The 17,511-nt window shown below is 45.7% G+C and overlaps 1 protein-coding gene and 1 long non-coding RNA gene across 2 annotated transcripts in view; one reads left to right on the forward strand and one right to left on the reverse strand.

The window, feature by feature from the left end:
* Positions 1-16,528, forward strand: part of LOC135367898 (CCN family member 2-like) — a 91,118-nt gene extending 74,590 nt beyond the window's left edge. The window contains exons 3-6 of the mRNA XM_064600998.1: positions 6,671-6,899; positions 8,197-8,430; positions 11,664-11,881; positions 14,320-16,528. Coding sequence (XP_064457068.1) covers positions 6,671-6,899; positions 8,197-8,430; positions 11,664-11,881; positions 14,320-14,568 — 930 coding nt within the window. The 3' untranslated portion in view covers positions 14,569-16,528. The remainder of the gene's footprint in view (positions 1-6,670; positions 6,900-8,196; positions 8,431-11,663; positions 11,882-14,319) is intronic.
* The window catches only part of LOC135367899 (uncharacterized), a 195,888-nt gene that overhangs the window by 39,295 nt on the left and 139,082 nt on the right, over positions 1-17,511 (reverse strand). Inside the window, exon 5 of the long non-coding RNA XR_010414573.1 lies at positions 8,169-8,419. This is a non-coding gene — a long non-coding RNA (uncharacterized LOC135367899). The remainder of the gene's footprint in view (positions 1-8,168; positions 8,420-17,511) is intronic.

Raw genomic sequence — 17,511 nt, forward strand, 5'->3', positions numbered from 1 at the left:
TCGAATGGAGAGAGGACAGCTGGAAAGAGGAGGAGACAGTGTGGTTAGCACGCGTCGTGGGTCACCGTCTGTTTGGAAAGTCTGCCAGAAAACTTCGGAAAAAATCGTTAGACAGCACAGCCGGTGGCATGATTCGAACCCACCCCTTCCCAGTTTACAGCTCGCCCTTGGAGTAACCGCCATGACAAAGCGGATTTTTTTTGTCCAATCGACTATGCCGTCGGTTCACTTTCTTTACACAAGTAGTTTTACACGTGTTTCCGTGATATAGAGACCTGAAAGCGTGTTTCTAAAAATCCGCCAGCGTTGAGGCCATAAAGCCTCAACGTTATTTCCCGCATGATCATTCGGCTTGAATTGCGAGTTTTCTCTGGCAATAAACACAGAACACAGGCGATAGCGCAACTGCGAACTCTCAACTGGCAAGTTTATTTACATCGCGCACTTTAATGGATATAATACAGCAGATGACGTCAGCAACGGGCGCAACAGCTGCTGCATTATATGTATATGTATATTTGAGTGTGCAATGTAAGTAAACTTGCCAGATAAGAGTTCCCGTATGTTTACATTGTATTTTTATTGCGACTCTTCCTAGGCGGGGGTTTGGTCCCCTTTTGCAGGTCAATAATAAATGGACAAACAAAACATGTGCCTGTTTATGCTGCATTTACCATATGAACCAATACCAGCTACCTCGTTTCCAGACGTTAATCCCCTAGAAGTTCTCAAAAAAGAAAGAAAGGGAGAAGCGGCAAGAAAAGGAGAGGCAAGACATCAAGATCTTTGACACCTGCTACGACAAACAACCTCTGTACAAGACGAAACAAAAGTGAAGCGCTGGCAACTTGAAGCCCACCACTGAACGATCCTTGATGGGCCTCTCTCACACACGTTTATTCACCCGAGTCAAAACAGGTGCTATCTAGGTCCCAGTTTCTCACACACTCGCGCGGACCGCTCACCGCAATGACCTTTGCTGTCAGGCAGCCAATTCATCGGGTAGCCGTCGAGTCGTTAAAGCAATGCCAAGGGAGCGTGAACTGACTGTGGCGTGTCCGTTGTCAACCCCGCCGGTTAGGCGCAGCGCCCGATACTTATCTCTGTTTTTCCGCCGTGGTAGGCCCTTATGGATCGCTTGCCATTGGAGACCTGCCTAACTTGAGCAGCGGACCGCAAACAGAAGCCCGCTAGGTGCGAAAAGAGAAGAAATATCCTCCATCTCTTTCTTCGCGAAGGAAGATATACTTTGTGAAAATTTTCTAACGAAAGAGTTTTTTCTCACGCTCCTTCCGTAGCGCAGGCTAACCTTTCCCTCTTTTTCTTGTTTTTGTTTCTATGATAAACATATTCCTCTCCTTCCACAATTTTGAAGACGCGTTTTACGCGGGAGAATATCTTGGGAAGAGAAGGTGAATATATGCAAGAGTGAAATAGCGCGTGCGTTGGTTACAGCTCAAATATGAAACGGGATGGTAGACGTAGTGCAGACGGATATTCTCGGGAGACATTTGGCGAGGAGGGGGGGGGGGGTTTATTGGCAGAAAAAAAAAAGGAAAAAGAAAGATACAGGGGGGATCTATTTATTTTGACAGGAACAGTCAGCCAGACAGGACGGCTTGCTATTCCTCGTTAAACTTTTGGCGGCACGTTATGCTTGACGAGGGTTACAGTGACTCAACAATTCAATAATTGACAATTAAGGATTGAGAACTCAACAATTGAGAATCTTTCAGTTCAGTTTAGTTCAGCTCAAATGTTTGTTTTACAGCTTGTACAAACGTAATGCCATACGAATTGAGACAAAGAAGTTGTTAGATTCTGCACACAAGGCCCTGCTGCTGGAGCCTATGGCTCCGTTTCAAACGAAAGCGTTGTTCGATGATCGCACCAAAGCTTATAGGCACACATGCAAAACGATGTGTTCTTTTTAGTTTTCGTTTTCTAAATTGCGGTGGCGTATACACCGGAACGCAAGAACGGCAGTTAATTTACCTGAACTTTCAGTACAGTGGCAGGTAAGCTGGATGGCCTTGCGCTCATCAACCGCAATATTTAGCCCTGGGTGTTCCGGAAGCAGTCATGCGTGAAGTGACAGCAGTGACACCTTCAAACCAGATGGAGATCTTTCTGCATTTACCGACGCTTGACACGTCCGTGGTGCTCATCGCTGCTCCAGTATATTTTGAGAAATTGGTGCTTTTGCGGCAGACTTAGCCATCGCAAAAGATAGGTACTTCAAGTCGTCACCTCTGATATCAATTATTTAATGAAAGGCTTGTTCGCTTCAATACCTATACCGTCAATATGTACAGGGTGTGTGCAGAAAAACGTGACCCGCATTTTTACATGTAACTCTTTGTCTACTTACCCGAGGAACTTCCGGTGGCGTACGATGACGTATTTATGCGTGTGAGAGCTACAAAAAAATCCTGGAAGCCATACTCAGCGTAAAAAAAATAAACAGCGCGCGAAAACATGGGCTTCCATGCATTAGAATAGGGCGGTCATCACAGTGCATGGTAGTGCATTTCAGTCTCAGGAGAATTATGTGCAGGTACCGCTAGGGGTACTGCCGATGAGCATCCATGTGGGATATCGTTTCGATTTATGCACCGATAGTTTTTCTAGCCGTACGTGAACACAACTCTCCAACGTCCACCATGTTGCCCTATTCTGATGCACGGAGGCCGACGTTTTCGTTGTTCCGTTTATTTTTTAAGCTGAATATGGCTTCCACAATTTTTCTGCAGATTTCGCGCGCATAAATGCGCCATGGTGCGCCACCGGAAGTTCGTTAGTTAGGTAGACAACAAGCTATGTGCCTAAATGCGGGTCATGTTTTTCTGCACACACCCTGTAGTATAGACTTTAGTCTTTCATGTGCAAAGATGGTGCCGATGTCGGATACCTCGTCCTCGTCACTCAATGCTTTCTTTCGTCAAACATCATGGAAACGCTGGTCGCACCAGTGCGACCTACGTTTCCTTATTTTTTTTACTTCTAATCTAATCTAATCTAATCTAATCTAACTCGTCGTGGGCAATCTGCGGGATTTTGTGTGAAACGTGTGGATAAAATAACAAAAACGAACGGTTTAACACTCGTCTTTTCCCTCGTCATCCTTTCATGTGAACCTTTTTGGAATGGGGTAGGGTCCTGCACTCAACGCAGAGAAACATCCCACATCATCATCATCCATTCATCTATGTTGTTGTTGTTTTAAAAGTGCGATTCGTTTGGTACTTTTGAGGCCCATTAACAGAGTTATGATGTACAGTTCATATGCAACACGGAAGACAGCCGCTAAGCCTTGCTAACAGTGGTACTAATTTAACCTTAGCGAACTTTCGACACAGCCTATATACGTCGCCTACATATTGAGCAAACACAAATACACACATAAAGAAATGATGATGAGGTGGGGCAGAATACTGCAATAGGGCAGTAAAAACTCGTATGGTCGCACTCCCCACAGAGCCTGTATCGTTTTCACGATGTCGCAGTTGTCGGCACAACAGAAGCAGTGTCAAGAACCTGCAATTCGACGCGTATCGTAATCTCTATTATGCATTAGGCTAACGACATACGAAATACAGCGCGCGGAATTGCATGGCACTCGAGGTCGCTTCAAATCAAACCGCAATCGAACTTCGCTCTTCAATCATATTATTTTCAACTCTGCCTGAATTCTAATCACTTGCTTTGAAACCTCAATTTTCCCCAGTGCGGCCGAAACACGGCAGCAATGCGGCGGTTGCCAACAATAGTTTCATTTGACATACGTTAGGAATTCCACTCAACGCATTGAGATTGACCTAAATGGGGCTTCGAGCAATCTACATACTAATCACCTAGGACTTGCGGGAACTAGTTTGGGATATGTCAATCCAACTGCAGGCCACAGTACAAGAGGAAATTACATGGGCGAGTATTAGAGATCGCTCATCCAGAAGAGTGTAGCCGACTCGTACGAATGTCGAACGTTATAACTTTAGAGCTCTCTGTGGCTCGAGCGTGATCCGCTGGACGCACGCAAACAAGACCTCTGGATCTCGTACAGAACATAACAACCATCACGAGCCACAGAATCTTTCCCTTTCCCTGAACTCCCTGTGAATCTACTTCCTTCGTTTGGTCCTGGGCACAATTGATCACGATGTCGTTTCCAAAAATTGGGGAGTTCTGTGTGAATCAAACGAACAACAATAAAAAAAAAACATATAGATGTTTGGCTCTTTCTACTTTCTCTTCTATTTAGTTGCGCAGGAGCAGATTGTCTCGACTTTCCGGTCTCACATCTCCATGTTTTCTATATTTTCAATCAATCAATCAATCAAACAGATGATGACGATGACATGGTGTGTTACACCGCTCCGGCGCAGTACCATACCCCATTATACATGAAGCGTTATAGTCATGGTCAACCTAATTGAATGACGGCAGTCGAACCTAACCTAAGGTTGATAGCCAACATAACAACACCGTTGCGGGTGCTTCTTTTTCTCCTCATATTTAACCACCAAAAGACAATATAGTGTTTGAAGCGTTATATACATGTAATTTCTTCGGGTCATACTTATACGTTCGACAAAACCTATTTTCATAGTTAAATGTAATACGAAGTTATTACAAAGCTGTCCTCCAAAACCCGAAACGCCGATTCTTCGGCTGGACACGACTGAATGATATGAGAATGAAGTGATGTCCGAGTCAAGTACGCTGAACAACTGAGGAGTCATCGCTCGGGTGGCTGCGCAATGCAGGACGAAAACGAAGACGAAATGAAGAGAATTCGCCGAACGAAGGTGATTAGGAACGAGGGTAATTTTAAAACTCGGTATAACAGTAAAGCATCTGGAGAGAACCGGTCGTGCAATTTCTTTTTCCTGAAACATGTACACTATCCATCGTTTTGTAAAGTAGGCTTCGTCACACAACGACATCTACAGTGGCAAAGCACGCTTTACAGAACGTCAATACTCCCGTCATGTTTGGCGAAGCGAAATGTTCGAACTGTAATTCTTCCTGCTGCACCTGAATTGAACAACCATTACACAATGTGAACAACCATTAATACACTACTGTTATCGAACGATATTGAAACTTTTTCCTTTTTTTTTTTTTTTTTTTTTTGTACAATGACATTATTCAATACATGAACAGGATTGCTACACGTCTGTATCCCCTATCACATCACATCCGTAAAGGAAAAGGTATTTTTATTCATTACCAATGACGTATTGTGTGGGAGGTGTTGTGCCGTGAGGGGCACAATCACACAAAGCAATTCTACCCGTTTCTTTCACCCATAAGCGACGCATCAAATGCTTCACACCCCCCATTCTTCGAGCTCCGCGCCAAGGCGACAAAAAGATGTTCTCCAGAGTCATGCTCTGCTGCAGCCATTAATCGTTCACGCAAATGAGGCAGCCTCCTCTCTGGCTGGCTGAATGTTTTTATGCGCGCATACTAACGCTCGGACGCCTAATCGAATTCAGACGCGGTACACGCGTTCCGCCTGGCAACGCTCTCTGTCCCATCCGAACAACCACAAAGGACCGAATATGGGCAGTAGAGGAATGTGGACGCCTCGGGGGAATATGGAGGAACAGTTTGGGGCACTCAGAGCGAGCTGCTAAGCGCATATGCTTCGGATGAAATTAAGAAAGTGGCGTGGGCTCGGACGGAAATGGGTCCGAAGCCCGTATTGCTCTGCGGGCTGCATTCGGATGTTCTCAGGGAATGTGCCGTACGTTACTGGGAGGCAAATGCCATAATGGCCGTTCAGTGAAGTGTTCCGTTTCTTTCTTTCTTTCTTTCTTTCTTTTTTATATCTCCTGTTTAGATTTTGCGCAGGTTTTGCACGTAACCTTAACTGTTTTTGTAGATACTCGTAGGCGAATGTGTTCATATTTTAGAGGCACTGTATTTAAGTATATCGTTGCGTTACTTTCTGTGTTGTGACGTTATCTAATAAAGGCGCATGTAAAATATTGAATAAAAATTGAAAAAGAAATATAGATTATATGCCGTTCTTGTAGAACACTACTGTGACAAAGCACTTATTTTTCATGTTGTGTGTCCCATGATAGTTGCTGATAAGTCTGATTGGCTTTCTTGTTTTGGCGTGTCTGTCGGACTCTTATTTCATCGTAGGACCTAAGGAGGGAAATAAGGCTAAGAAAAATGAGCATAGTTCGTCGTTTAGCTGCACTACACGCAGAACGTGAAGAGGATGATGAGAGAAGGATGAGAACGACATTACTCAGAGCTCTCAGTTTTCGTCTCGTTTAACAAAATATTCGGACAACGGCAAAGGCAAATGCCCAGAGACGACGGAATCAACACTGTGTTGCTTGGGCTAAACTGGAAAAGACACACTGTAGCAAACTTTGGAACCGCCGGGAGCTGTTGCTTTGTCTCTCTCTGCAGGTCTTTTTTGAATACACGGCACTGTAGTCCATTAATCTTCCCTCTGCATGTACTTTTCCATAAAAACATCGTTACGTTTGCATCGCTGCTGTCTCGAATCTGTTGTATCCCGCATCACATCATGCGAACGTGATAAAACTCATGCCTGCTGAGTCGCGTAGTGACGAAAAAGGATGTTTCTCATAATACTCTCTAACTACAACTTGCTCATTCTGACCGCTCTGATTTTTTTCAGGGAGTGATAGCGGTGGCTTCCCTGTGCTCCGAAGGTTCGTGTCGATGCACGGGTGCGGGAGAACCCTCATGCCCAGAAGGCGTAAGCGTAGTGAAGGACGGATGCAACTGCTGTAGCATCTGCGCCAGGCAGCAGGGAGACACGTGCAACGCTGTTCAACTGTGCGATGCCCGCAGGCAACTACACTGCGTCTACTCTGCACGAAACGCCACTAGTGGAACGTGCAAAGGTATGCGCAAGCACACATACATAAATGTGATGATGTTGATGTTGTGCATCATTCACCGCCGCTGTGGCGGTACACTGCCCACTGGCGATACGCGCTAGCAATTCAGAACCTCACCCTCTCCCAGCGGCTGTCGCGACAGGAGGAGTCGGTCCTCCATCGCCTACGCCTCGATGTTGCCCTGACCCCGCTGCTCCTCTCTAAGATGGATAGACGGGCGTCCGCGATGTGTCCCTGCAGTGCTGCAGTCGCCGACATATGCCATCTTTTGTTGCACTGCAAGCGGTACGCCGGCCCCCGAGCCGTTCTCGCCTCAAGTCTCACTTCCCTAGTCCACAGGGAACTTTCCCTGGCGACGCTGCTGAGACCATTCCGGCACTCCAGACAGTGGGCAGCCACCCGAGCCCTCCTGCGCTACCTGAAGGACACTGGGCTGCTCAGCAGCCTTTGAGCCACCCCATCGTCCCCCGCCATTTTTTGTTTTCCTTTTTTGCTTCTTTTTTCTCTTTTGGGAATAGCAAGTCGGCCTCGGCCTCTCTGACCTTTCCTCCTTTCCTTTTTTTTCTTCTTCTTCAATAAACATATCCCCCCCCCCAATTCAGAACGCCAGTATAAATTTACCTAAAAACTTTTCTTAGGCCCGTGAGGGCAAGCCAGTAACCTAATGAATTATTTCAGAAAATCCCAGTGCTCCTTGCGTACGCGTTGCATCCTGGGAGATTACTGGAATGAACTGTTTCGTTTTCGCTGACTTTGACCCCTCGTAGACAATCGACCGAGTGAGAAGGAACCGAAATAGCTTGGATACCTTCTCCAGCTTTGTTATTAGCAAGTTCCCATAGTTCAAATGAGCGCTAAGCTCTCTGGGATTTTTTTTGAAGCCGTCTATTAGGCAGAGAGCGCTCAGCGTCGCTGGAATCCATGATCACGTTTCGCTCTTGTCTCTACGTAGGTGGCATAGTACCACAAGTATGCTGTTCACCGCTATAACCTAGCTCCTAATGACTGATGTATCATGTAGACTTGCCTCCCTATCTGTTATTGTTATGCGGTGAAGGTCTGTTTTGAGACTGTGGTCATAAGGCAAACATCATTAGCGAAAGAGTTGGTCCCCCGTGTGCCACTGCTCCGATCGTACACTGCAAACATCTTTGGCCACACTTTAGCCAGACACGACATATTGAGAAAAAAAAAAAAAAAAGCGAGGTCATAGCATATCTTACTCGTGATACTTATCCGAAACGTTTGAACGCAATATGAAAGCGAACTTACCCCATTTCGTGTGGACGTTTTTCTAAAGTGGTGCAGGGTCAGGCATGCCAGGTAGAAGGCGGAGGTCAGTACAAGGACGGAGCGACGTTCAAGCTGGATTGTCGCACGCAGTGCTCGTGTCAGAACGGCACGTACGGCTGCGTATCACTTTGCCCCCACGAAGGCTTTCGGCCATCGGCTGAGTGCCGCAACGCTCGCCTCGTTCGTCTCCGAGGAAACTGCTGCCGGGAGTGGCTCTGCGACCATGAGCCCTGGAAGCAACGTACGTCGCAAAGCTAAGCACTTTTGTCACTGCTGCGAAATGTGATCGTCGACTTAAAGGGGCACTAAAGTGCCAAAAAATTCACACCATCACAAAAGAAACGGGATTCATTGGTTGCGTCATTCATGATGTTGGCGTGAAGGAAACCTCAATTTACGTTTTTCCTCTTGTTTTAAGAGGCTCAACAATCCGGCGCGGTCTCCCATTGGTCTCCACAAATTTGTCCAATCATCGCAGGATGTCGTTTGAAGAGACCAATGACAGGCCGTTCCGCATTGCCGCGATTCGCGAGAAGGAGAGAAGAGGAAAAGCGCAAATTGCGCTTTCCTTCGCCCGAAAAACACGAGCAATGGAACGGACAAATACCGTTTCTTTTGTATTGCTGTCAAGATAACAGCACATTTCAAAACGCGAGGATTATTGTTTGCGCTTTAGTGCCCTCTAAAGTACCAGGATGAAACTGCGTGTCAGGAGATAAAACAAACAACAACAACGTATGACTGATTTATTTCTGTAGTGGAGAGTATAATTAGTGACGAAATAAAAATAACAAAGAGAGAGAGGGGGGAGGTGCACCGAGATCTTTGGTCTGGCCTTCTACGAGAGCTGCGGTTTATCCACATGTCTATCTGTCTCTCAATGGCACCAACAGGTTTTTGCTCACCAATATTCTTGCCACGTTGATTACGTCACTGATTATCCTGTCCCATACTGCATCCATTAAATATTCATGGTCTTTTGTAGACGAAACCCGGCTTCGGGCTTCGTCCAAACGCTTCGTGAGCTTCAATGGATCGGAAGCGCTCTACGAAAATGATAGAATAAAGAAAGATGCCAAATCAAAGATCAGGAACGTGATGTCAGTCACTAGAAAGGAATTAGGCGATTGGCTTATTATGCCTTATAGGAATCGTGGTTGCGAACACCTCTCTGATCCACCAAAACTCGCTAAGTAGCAGAAACGTTACGAGAATAGGACAGTGGACGTGATTTTACTGGGCCGGATGAGATAAACAGGAGGAGAGAAAGGGAGAAACGAAATGGATAGAGCCACTCTGCTTTCTGCGATAAGGATCCATTTTAAACAGATACCTTAAAAGCTCGTGCTCTGAGACGAGGGAAGTCTTGCACTATATCTACATTATATCAGATTCTATAAAACAGACTTTATATCAGTGGTCCAGTGTCATTCCACGGCTTTGTTCATATCTACGCCTGTGGAATGTGCGAAATGCAACGTTTCATTTTTCCTTTACCTTTCCTCCAAGCTCGTACCGCTGCGATGCTTAGCTAGCTCTCCAGCTGCTATAGCGTCTACAATAACTGGCGCCAGCTGGCATCTTTATGATACAACGAGGGATTTATTGCAATGGATGCATCTTGCCATCTGGCGGTGTTCTGGCGTATACGGTCTCCTAACATAAGCATGCACTTAAGTACGGCTTGACGTGTTATCACCCAAACGCATGGTTCTCATGAAATGCGTCTGAGTACAAGCGCTAGCGCGACCGAGATGCGCTTTCCTACATCATGGCTACCCTGTGCCTTCTTTTATTTTTTTTCTTTCAGCATTAAACATATCCCACCTTTCTTTGTCGCTGACGTCGTGCTATAAAGTGCAAATAAATCGTCATTGTGTACAGATAAAGAGCTCTCTGTCCACTGAATTTGAAATGCAATGCACTGGACAGATGTCGCGCAGCAAAAAAAGAAAAAGAGAGATATATATATATATACACCTTGACTTGCAAATATATATATACACACAAGTCAAGCTTGCCACATCCCAGCTGTGGACGGCCGTTTCGAGCTTCTTGGCTTTCATCGGCACAGCGTAGGAATGTGAGATGCTCTAGGGTCGTCACTAACAGTGTGTCTCTGCAAGACATCAATGTTCCAGGTTGTTAGCAACACCTCTAGAGGCCGCAGTGCAAGGCCATCAATATATATATATATATATATATATATATATATATATATATATATACATATAAAATAATGAATAAGTGAGCCGGAGACGGTAGTTGCATGAAAGGAAGTAAAGCAGTTAGTAGTTTAATGCATTAGTTTACAGAAATAATTAGCTCTTAGATTTAAAAAGTTACAAAAATACCGATGATCGACGTTTCGGAAGAAGCTCCTCCTTCTTCATATATATATATATATATATATATGTATACATATATGTGTGTGTGTTCAGCAAAGCAATATCTGTTTTAAATCTTTGTGCGTAAATTGAAGTGGTGTACAAACAATCCTCGTTTAGGTTAATGATATAAATTTCGTTGTGAATCACTGGAGAAATACATGACATAAGAATCGTAAACATGAAAGCCGAGAGAGTGACAAAAATAAACGAGACTCCCCATTAAAACAAGGGCATTAATTGACACCTGAAGCGCCACATGTTTGAGAGAACGCCAAGCCTTAGAACGCCACGGGTTTTCTCTGACATATCGAAGCTGTCTAACGAGCAACGGAATTCCGCGACACACGACGATGCTGCTTCTATTTGTCCGATGATGATGTACGTGATCAACTTCTGGCCTAAGTATTACCCTACCGAACATCGTCTCTTACGTCGCATGATCGTACGAGTGAACTACACTCTTTTGACCCTACGTAAAGACAAGGGGACCAAGACAGTTTGTATGCTTTCCGTGTGTAACGCTTTAATAGAGTAAGTTTTAGTGTACCGTACGCTGTCGCCTTTCCGTACGTAAGGGATAGCGTTGGTGGTCCTGCGCACGCGCAAAACATAAAGAGTTGCAGTATAGTCTTCGTTCCGTCTTTCCGTAACTTCCTAATGAGCAACATCGCCAAACTGTCTTGAGGAAGGGCCATCCTCAAAATTCTTGCGGTATGTTCGTGAATTAGATTACCTATACTGATCGCTGCGACTTCTATCCTTTACGTGTATGTGCTTTTCCTAGACAATGATTTTAGTCTTAACGATTGCTTTTCGTCAGTAAAACAGGTCTGTGTCGTGTTCTACCATCGGAATTTGGGAACTCCAACTTGGCTCATCGCCAAGGCGCCCTAGTTTCGCGTGGAATCTGCCTTTTTTCATTACGTCTTACGTAACGTTGCTTCACTCTAGTTCTAACAAGCCTGCCTTGATCGAGCCCGCTATGCAAACGCATAGAAACCACCAGCACCAAACAAATGTCCACTGTGCATGATGTAAGTATACTTTCTCGCTGTAAATAACGTTTTCTTCTTTGTGTGCGCAGCCCGAAGTGGCGCAGGAGGCTTTGGCCAAGTGGCAAGAGGTTGCGATCGGCATGCGAGTGAGTGGAGTCCTTGTTCCGCCACGTGCGGGGTTGGGGTCTCCCGGCGGGTGGCGGTCGATTCCGACTGCCGGACCAGGAACGAGACCCGTATCTGCATACTCAGGCCCTGCGATGCCACGGGAAAAACGAGGGCCCCCGGTGCACGCCACAGGACAAGGGCACGTACTATTCTACGCTATCATTACGCGTCTTGTACAGCTTGGGACAAAAGTTTACGGAACACCGGGATGTCGCATTTATCCAATGAAGCGACAACCTAGCAGCAAACAGGAGTGGACAGACACACCGAGAGATGGATGGAATAGCCGGCCACCCGTTCCTTATTCCATCTCTTCCTGATATCTAGCAGGAGCCTGCTCCGATGAAGAAGTACTACGGTGCCGTGTTCCCTAAACTTTAGTCCCAAGCTGTACGTATATAATAGCTTCCACAGAAAGAAAACTGTCGATACACGGTGCAACGTACCTCGTACAAAATTATGTGGGAAGGTCGACAGTTTTAGACTTTCACACTGGTTTTCGCATGCGCGCTTTGTGCAAATGAATTGGTGAAAAGAAGAACGAGAGATTAAAAAAAGGAAGCAGCTTTAGTCACATGCTTCCACGATATCTTTCAACATGAAAGTACTTCGTTCTTCTTCCCCTTCTTCCCCGATAATTACGGACGATCTCGTGTAGGAGAGATGTCGGGCTCTCGAGTAACGTCAAGCGCCTTAATTGACGGGTACGGTTACGACAGGAGAAGGAAAGGTTCGGGACCAAGGGTGGCTGGTTAGATCACACGGTTGAAGTTGCTGAGGGAAAAAAGAAGAAGAGAGAGTTGTGATAAGCTTAATACAGTCTCACGAAGACTGGTAAAAAAGTCCCCGATAAGGGGTGCTTATGACTACTTAAAACAGAAATAGAAAATTGGGAAATGTCTAGCGAGATCACCGCTATAATAGTCCACTTCGAAAAATCACATGAACAAACGACGTGGCCGACCACAACAACAACAACAACAACAACTACATAAATGATTATGGGATGAGGTGATTCACCGCAACAATTGCGGTACCATACCTCAGTGCCTGTGGGTTAGTACATGAGTGGGATGACGCTGAAAAAGATGAGGCATACACACTCGCACAAACACACATGACAGACGCAAATGAGATATCACACACGTGGGTGCGTCGTAACTCGCCGACTACGGCAAGTCTATAGGCATCTGTAATTAATACCTCTGTCAGACGGGCACACATACGGCCTTTTGAGGCAACAGCATTAAGAAAAGGCCGTATCTCAAATATGGCCTTAAGCCCTGGGAGGCTGCCAAACGGTATCCGTGAAGGCGTGTTGCCGGTGATGTCTACACATCTGCTAACTTTGAATAAAATGTAGTTAAATCACATTTGCTCTCACTGTGAGTACCCGGAAACAACGTTAGGTTTGCACTTAGCCAATTTGAAAAACAGCAAACGATATTTGTTTTGAAGCAATTTCGATGCTTTGTTGTGCGCGCACAGTTTTGGCTGCAGACTTTATTCTTTATTCCACACGTACCTTACATAGCCCGAAGGCGTATAGTAGAGGGGTTACAAACTTGCAACAAACAAATCAACATTTGCAGAGCACACTTGCGACTGCGACAACTGATTCCACTGCGCAATGGTTCTAACGAAAAAAAGAATTTGCATACATGTTGGCTCTGGCATGGATATCCCTAATTTTAAAGTTATGGTCTAGTCGCCGCGATAGATAATGTGGTCTCTGTAAATAAGCATCTTCATTAATACCCGTTTCGTCATTTATTATTAAATATAACAATTTCAAACGAAGTTTTTTCCTGCAGGACTTTTCATTCTCGTGCAACTGTCTCGTCGGCCGTAGCGACCCAACACGAATCTGGCTGCCCTATTTTGAATTTTTTCTAGTTTATTGCTCAGTATTATTTGGGCAGGGTCCCATACTGCACAAGCATATTCCAAGATGGGCCTTACACAAGTCAGACGACACGGAGTGCAGTGTGGTTCGAGGGTATCACTACGAACTGATGAGATATAATGAGGAGCAAAGTGCAAATATCCACCAGAAACACTCAAGGCGTTGAGCACGAAAAAAATTTGCAGAACATTACGTCTCATAAAAACGTTTCATTCGCCAGGGTGCAGCATACAGCGCAGGTTGTTGGCGCTGCTTTGGCGAGCTCCCCAGTATACCTTCTCGCAGTACCTGCTCGCCCTAGTAACACTCGCCGTATAGGCGACATACCTAGAGTACATTTGCATGCTTTTAAAAGATACACATGAAATACTCGCGGCAACAAAACTCGTACACCGGCTTCTTCGTCTCTTTATAGCGCCTCCGATGTCCTCGTACGCCCCACTCTAAATGTGCGGAGTCCGCCAGCCGCTGGCGGAGATGTCCCTCCGTGACTGTAGCTCTTACGTTGTGTTGGAGTAATAGGTGGCGTAGGCATGCTGCAGGCTCAGGTGCAGGCTCAGTGCAGATATAGAACGCAGAATCAGACGCCATATTGGGTATTAAGCTGTTGGCTAGTTTTCTGGCTAACTCTAGCTAACTCTCTGGCTAACAATCTCCCTTTCTCCACACAGAGGAACCACTTGTGCCGTGCGACAGTGAGGGCGTCGTGCCCTCAGCATTACACAGACGGCTTCAACTGCACCACGGTCAAGCCCTACCAGCCCAAGTTCTGCGGAAACTGTCCCGGTCGTCGCTGCTGCTTTCCGTCCCTCGCGAATACGATTCATCTCGATTTCAAGTGCTTCGAGGACGGAGAATGGACCGTGCGCAAAAAGGACGTCATGTCGATCATGAGGTGCCGCTGCAAGAGCAAGTGCTAGCAGACAACTACGGGCTACTAACGACCAGCGGTTTCATTACGTGTGCCTGAATTCTTCATGAACTTAAGGGACAGTGAACAAGAGCTACGAACAGCTGCCCAGGACAGAATGGAAAGACAGAGGCCGACTGTGTTATCTAAATCGTGTGCTTCATCCTACAACAGGGTCGATAACGTTTGCGTGTACAGCGTAAAGATGACATGGCGTGTTCAGGGAATGCCCCGTGCTTCCCGGCATGCAGCGATGTTCTATATCGTCATAGCAGGGATCAATACGAAGCGGGGAATGCACGACATGGCGATCGATTCGCGTGTCGGCAACTACTGCTTTGTTGCGTTTGTGGAGAAACTTGGGAGACACCATGTTGACACTCTGACTGGTTACGGCTTCTTGAAGAGGTTTAGCTTGAAGGACATTGAATGTTCGTTCTGTGCATTATAATTTTTATCAAACTGTGTGTTGAAGAGCGACCGGCTTTCAATGCTCTGACTGCCATACTGATTGTTCTGCTAAAGACAAATAGGGTGGTTGAGTCTATACTGTTATATTGTGGAAGAAAAACTGAGTGGCTGAAGAAGGGCCAGTCCGAGGTATCGATTCATTGATTGAAGAAACAAAAAAAAAACGTGGAGATGTTAGTCCCAAAACGCACTCGGGACTGGTTACTCCAGTACGCGGAGGTATTGCTTATATGTTAAGCGGACCATTTCAGGTAGTCCCAGCGCTCTGTGGGAATAGAGAATGCTTTTCACGTTTCGGTTTCGCTGGTCATCATGACACTCCGCGGACTATGGGTCGGGAGAGGAGAAAAGGAAAGAGATTTTGAGACTTGCTCCTCCCTCCTCACCACAGAGTTCCCACAATTCAAAGCGGCGTTATGACCTCTGGGATTTTATGAAGTCGTCTACGTGCTGATGCTTGTGACGAGCACCAAGTCATGTGTCATATGTTTTCTTATTGTTATGGTGGCCGCTTACCATTTTTGCAACCGCAATTTGCTCGAACTCCACGAAGACGCTACAAACTACGCAACGGTTGTCCGTCGTTGCTTTGAAGAAGTCATAACTCTTAATTTTCGAGGCAGAAGGCAATTTAAAGAGTTACAGAAATGGGTTGACACAGAAGCCCTAGTATTTTCAATTCAACATAGCAGCCTGCCCAATAAGCCCTGCTCAACAGACGTTTATGAATTCAACTGTGGCGGAATTGGTTGGGCTTCTTCCCTTAAAAATTTCTGTTTACAGTATACAGGCTACGATGTTTCATTCGAATACTGCCTATCATTATTACAACGTTACGAAGCCAATCTCGATGGAGTTTTAGCTAAAGCGACACATAAGGCAAAATAAGAAGTGATCCGTTAGACAAAATGCAGAAGTCTTGGTTAACTCAGATCATTGAAACCCAGAACTTCTAGGGAAGCATGTAAGTTCATCGACTCCTTTTTAAGAAGATTTTAAGTCTGCCCCTGGGTTTCTAAAAGTTCGCCTTACAGGTAAGGAATGAAGAACAATGGGACGTACCTCGAGGAAACCTTCAAAATGTATGTTACACTGATTGTATATATCGACTATTTTACCTCAAAAGTATGAGCTACGCCTAACTGCAAATGTGTACATAGCATACAGACGGTCATTGTTATGTACGTGCATATTTCAAAATGGTTTGTTAAACGGCACCTAAAGAGCAGCTAACGGCTCACAGCATATCAATAAACAATGAAAAGTATTTCAAGATCAATGTAGACATTTCAAATGCACCGGCAGACTGTGCGCTTGGCACGTAGACACAGCTATGCAACACATCATTTCGGTCTCATATCGCACGGTTTGCATGCAGCCACAGCGCGTGTTGCACACCCTGTGGTATGAGCCTTCACATTTCCTTTTTACTCAAAGCATTAACATTGAAGACAGCCTTAAAATGGATGCTCCATAGCGCAGACAACTTGGAACTTTGAAACCACAAAGAAGCAAATAAAATATTGATCCGTTCGTCGTCTCGTCAGTGAGTAAACCCGTTTTATTCACATCGTAAGGGTTCCAGCCGTGGTGGTAAACATGGATTGCGTTTCAGTATTAAGGCTGTCGCGGGTATTTCTTGAATGCGCTTCCTGAACGGCCTGAAAAGATTTGGCTGCGAGCGTGAACGCGACGGAGAGCCCAGTAGAGTGAAACCTTTTATTGCTACCAGGTGCTCGTTATGATGGTTCCCATCGTCTGCGAACGATTAGGACGCGGATTTGAAAAGAGACCCGAGTTTGAGGTTGAGGAACTCGAGGGTGTTTGATGAACCAGTCGTACTCTTCAGGATATTTAATATGACCAAGTATTCTAAACTAGTCAGTGACAGTAGTAAGCAGGCGCCATTGACGAATATGCAGCGGAAGGTGGAATGTTAGAGAAAATTGGCACCAATGGCGTGACTAGAGTCACTAAATAAGCTTCGCTTCAGAGTATCGACACTGAGGTCCAAGGGAGAGCAGGAGCGCCATTTTGTTTCGGCACCACACCGGTATCATCCCCAGTTGAGGATCAAAGACGGCTAACGTAATGCTCGCTGTGGGATAGAGAAACGTGCATGATTGTTGTGCGATAACCCATGTATTGTCCACCAGAGCGTCCCGAAAATGTCGAGGTGAGCTCAAGGCCGTCAACTGCTGCTTGTAAACGAAGGGAGACTCTTTTTGGCTGTAGTTTGAGTCACACGGGCTCCGCCTCTCTACGAACGTCATACGTCACGTGAGAATGTCGCTTTTGCCCGCGCGCTGGCCGCTGGGGATTCTTCTAGCTGCGGAGACATGGGGTACGTGGACATGTGCTCGTAGCCTGGTAAATGCGTTTTACGCGTAGTACTGCATAGCCTAGCTGGATGGACATGAGATGACTTTCTGTAAAAACGACAGAGGTTCGCTACACTGAGTGCATTCAGGTGGTTCTTCCT

This window comes from Ornithodoros turicata, chromosome 9 (genome assembly GCF_037126465.1).
Source record: "Ornithodoros turicata isolate Travis chromosome 9, ASM3712646v1, whole genome shotgun sequence".
NCBI classification, from domain to species: Eukaryota; Metazoa; Arthropoda; class Arachnida; order Ixodida; family Argasidae; genus Ornithodoros; species Ornithodoros turicata.